At 26.4% G+C, this 3209-nt stretch overlaps 1 protein-coding gene across 1 annotated transcript; it reads right to left on the bottom strand.

Annotated features, from left to right (window-relative positions):
• Positions 1–1678: 1678 nt before the first annotated feature.
• LOC119682494 (general odorant-binding protein 57c-like) lies at positions 1679–2750 on the bottom strand. Its single transcript, XM_038095948.1, has 2 exons — positions 2593–2750; positions 1679–2491 (listed from the first exon to the last, which is right to left on the bottom strand). Exons 1-2 carry the CDS (start codon positions 2647–2649, stop codon positions 1994–1996), a joined length of 555 nt encoding a protein of 184 aa, XP_037951876.1. The 5' UTR covers positions 2650–2750; the 3' UTR covers positions 1679–1993.
• Between the last annotated feature and the right edge of the window lie 459 nt (positions 2751–3209).

Below are 3209 nucleotides of genomic sequence, written 5' to 3' on the forward strand. Positions count from 1 at the left end.
ATATTGCCCAGAGGTCTACTTATTTAACACTTTAAGAATGAATTCTTTTGTAACAATGTATTTACGAACAAATATGGTAACCAAAAAAAAAAAAATACGATACGTCGTTTATACAATTTTGGGTTTATCCTAAAAAAATTTACGCTTTTTTCGTTGTTTATTGATTTTTTTATATTAAAGCATATAAGTCTTCCTCCCATTATTTCGGATAAGAAACAAAAATATTTTGTTAATAAATTTTAAAGATTTTTATATTTAAGAAAGTTTTTAAAATATGCTCGTAGTGGGATTTTGAGCTTTAAATTAATAAAACTTAGTTCATCTGAACCTACAATTCACCAATTTGATTTCAAAAGTAAACGGATATAACATATAATTGCATTTAAGAATTTAACCAAGTTCACACTTTAATATAAACAAATATTCCCAAAACTGATATAAAAAATTACTGGATCATTTTGAGGTGATTTTCTATGACTTGGGATATAATTTGTAATAACTTGACCATAACTTCGCCATAACTTAGCCATAACTTAGCGATAACTTGGCAATAATTTGGCCATAACTTGACTATAACTTGGCTAGAACTTGATGAATATTCCTAAATAAATTGCAGTTTTGACAAATTGCCTAGTCTTGATGACTTCAATATGAGAAATTACAAAATCAGAACAATTAACCCACATCAAAGTCACAACTGTATATATTACGTGACCAATGTCATGTTGCACCGTCTTGTTTAAACTATACACGTTTTCAATATATCTTTTAAATGTCGCCTCGCATATCTTTTACGATAAACCATTTGAGATCTTCGAATATAACTCCAAAACAAATTTATAATCATCCCAGCATTATAATACATATTAGTTCCAATAACATACAATCCCATTAACTATCAATGTAACTTACGTATCAAACTTTGACTACAGATCATAAATTTTCTACGTTAATTAAACAGTGTCTCAGCAAATTCTCAGCTTTGTTTACTGACTGTTAACTTGTGTCTTGATTGCCTTAGTGTGCATACTAAAAATTTTGATAATAAAATTGATAACAAATAAAACACTACACTCTTGTGAACTCAAAAGATACATCAATAGTATTATCAATATACACTAATAGTATCAGAAGTCTCTAGCTTATAGATTACACCAGTTCAATATTTTCCTTCTGTAGGATGATTTTTATAACTTTTGTTTGATTTTAATAGATATGAAGTTACTTTATATGATATCTTCTGTTTATTTAGATTTAAATTGTTGCTGATAAATAATATTATTTAACATACAAATGTCATTCTTATAAGACACGAAATATAAACTTCCTTAATCTAAGCATTATTCTCTACAGTATTGACATGTAAAGCTCATGATAAATTTGATGATAGAGCGTTGGTTTTGATAAAAAAGATGATGGATGATGCCATCAAATATCAAATATATTGAAATAAATGAATAATACTAGTGGGTATTGATACTTTTCTTTCAATTCAAACATTACTACATTGTTACATTATTGCTTGATTTTTTCTGCCAAAAAAAAAGTAAATATTTATATAATTTAATGCTGTTCTTTTGCAACTCTCATACAAAAGAAAGCAACTAATTTCTATTTTAATCAATATTTTTTCTTTTTGTATTTATGTTGCCACTATATTTTACATTTCTCAAAGTATTTTTATGTGATTAATATATTAAGTTAACACAGATCGATCAATAGTGTTTATTCATAATTCATTTTCAGACTTCACATTTTTATCTTCTGCTCGAACTCCGCTCCTCAGTTTTTTTCTTCAACTGAGGATGTATCGGATCGTTTTTTTAAACATTTTTTAAACACAATTTTTAGTTAAATCTTTTATTGACTCTTATTTATCACATTACAGCTTTTGGTTATAATTATAAATTTAATTTTTTTATACTCATTTGTGCACAAAATAATTATTATTTAATTATTAATATAAAAAAATATAGGATTAACTTTTAGTTAATTAAACGTCTTCAGTGGTTGTGGCGTTACTGTAGAGAAACCAGGAGTAACATACCATTATTTTTGCACCATATTCACAAGCATCTTCTTCAGCATCATGTAAGGTCTTGCATTTGTTTATACCTTCCAAATCTTCATCATCGGAATAAGCATACTTAACAACTTTTTTAGTATCCAATTTTCCATTTTTATCTAATAAATTCATTTCTTCCAACAAACAATTGGCAAAGCATTTGATTTGCTTCGGTATTTGACTGAAATCAAATTCACTGTAATTCTCGGTATCATCAGAATCTTCGTCATCTTCGTCATCCTCGGTATTATCAGAATCTTCGTCATCATCAATATCATTTTGTGTACTATTTGTATTATCTTCGTCGTCGTCGTCATAATCGAACCATTCTTCAAATTCTTCATCCGAAATATTTAGTTTCTTTTGACATTTGCGAGTCGCTATCTGAAATTCCTTTTCCTCAGCGGAATGAGATGTTGGCTTGGACTAAAATAAATTTTATTGAAAATTTTATTAATAAAATTTTAGGAAATAATTTTATAATTAAATGCAATAAATGATTTTCATTTCTTTTAATTTTTTAATACCTTTACGAGCAATGTCAGTGCCAACACAATAAAAATACTAATTACAAACGATTTCATTTCGAACTATTTTAGTTTTGTATCTCAACTATTAACCGATTGTTATTCTGTGAAGTATCTATCCACTGTCATTAAAAGCCAATACTGAACGCAAACTGCATTGAGTTCAATCTATTTATATGAAGTAGATAATGTGAATTTTTGTTCAGAATGTGTTGTTTTGATACTCGTATTCATTTTTTCATTATAAAATTGTTTTGAAACTGAAATATTCTGATGACTAAACATCAACAGCACAGATAAATTTATTTAAATCTCGTGTTAATATTAATTTTCATTATTTAAATAGTGTGATTTTATGTAATTGCCGTTATATGTAAATCCATTTCACATTAGTTTTCATGTCAAATTTACTTAATTATTGCTATAGCAAATGATAAAAAAATTAATTTTAATTAAAACAATCACAATCCCAAATTGCAAATCTATAAAAAATAAAAAAACTATTGAGATATAGGTATACCGTAATATATTTTTGTTATTATATATTATGCATATATATACTGATATATATGTAATATAAGTTATCGAAATAGATGATGAATGAAATGATACCAATT

This window comes from Teleopsis dalmanni, chromosome 2 (genome assembly GCF_002237135.1).
Source record: "Teleopsis dalmanni isolate 2A chromosome 2, ASM223713v2, whole genome shotgun sequence".
Taxonomy (NCBI): domain Eukaryota; kingdom Metazoa; phylum Arthropoda; class Insecta; order Diptera; family Diopsidae; genus Teleopsis; species Teleopsis dalmanni.

Coding starts and splice junctions, on each gene's coding strand:
- LOC119682494 (XM_038095948.1), bottom strand. CDS start 2,649: ATGAAATCGTTTGTAATTAGTATTTTTATTGTGTTGGCACTGACATTG. Junction 2,492..2,592: donor CACTGACATTGCTCGTAAAG/GTATTAAAAAAT, acceptor AATTTATTTTAG/TCCAAGCCAACATCTCATTC.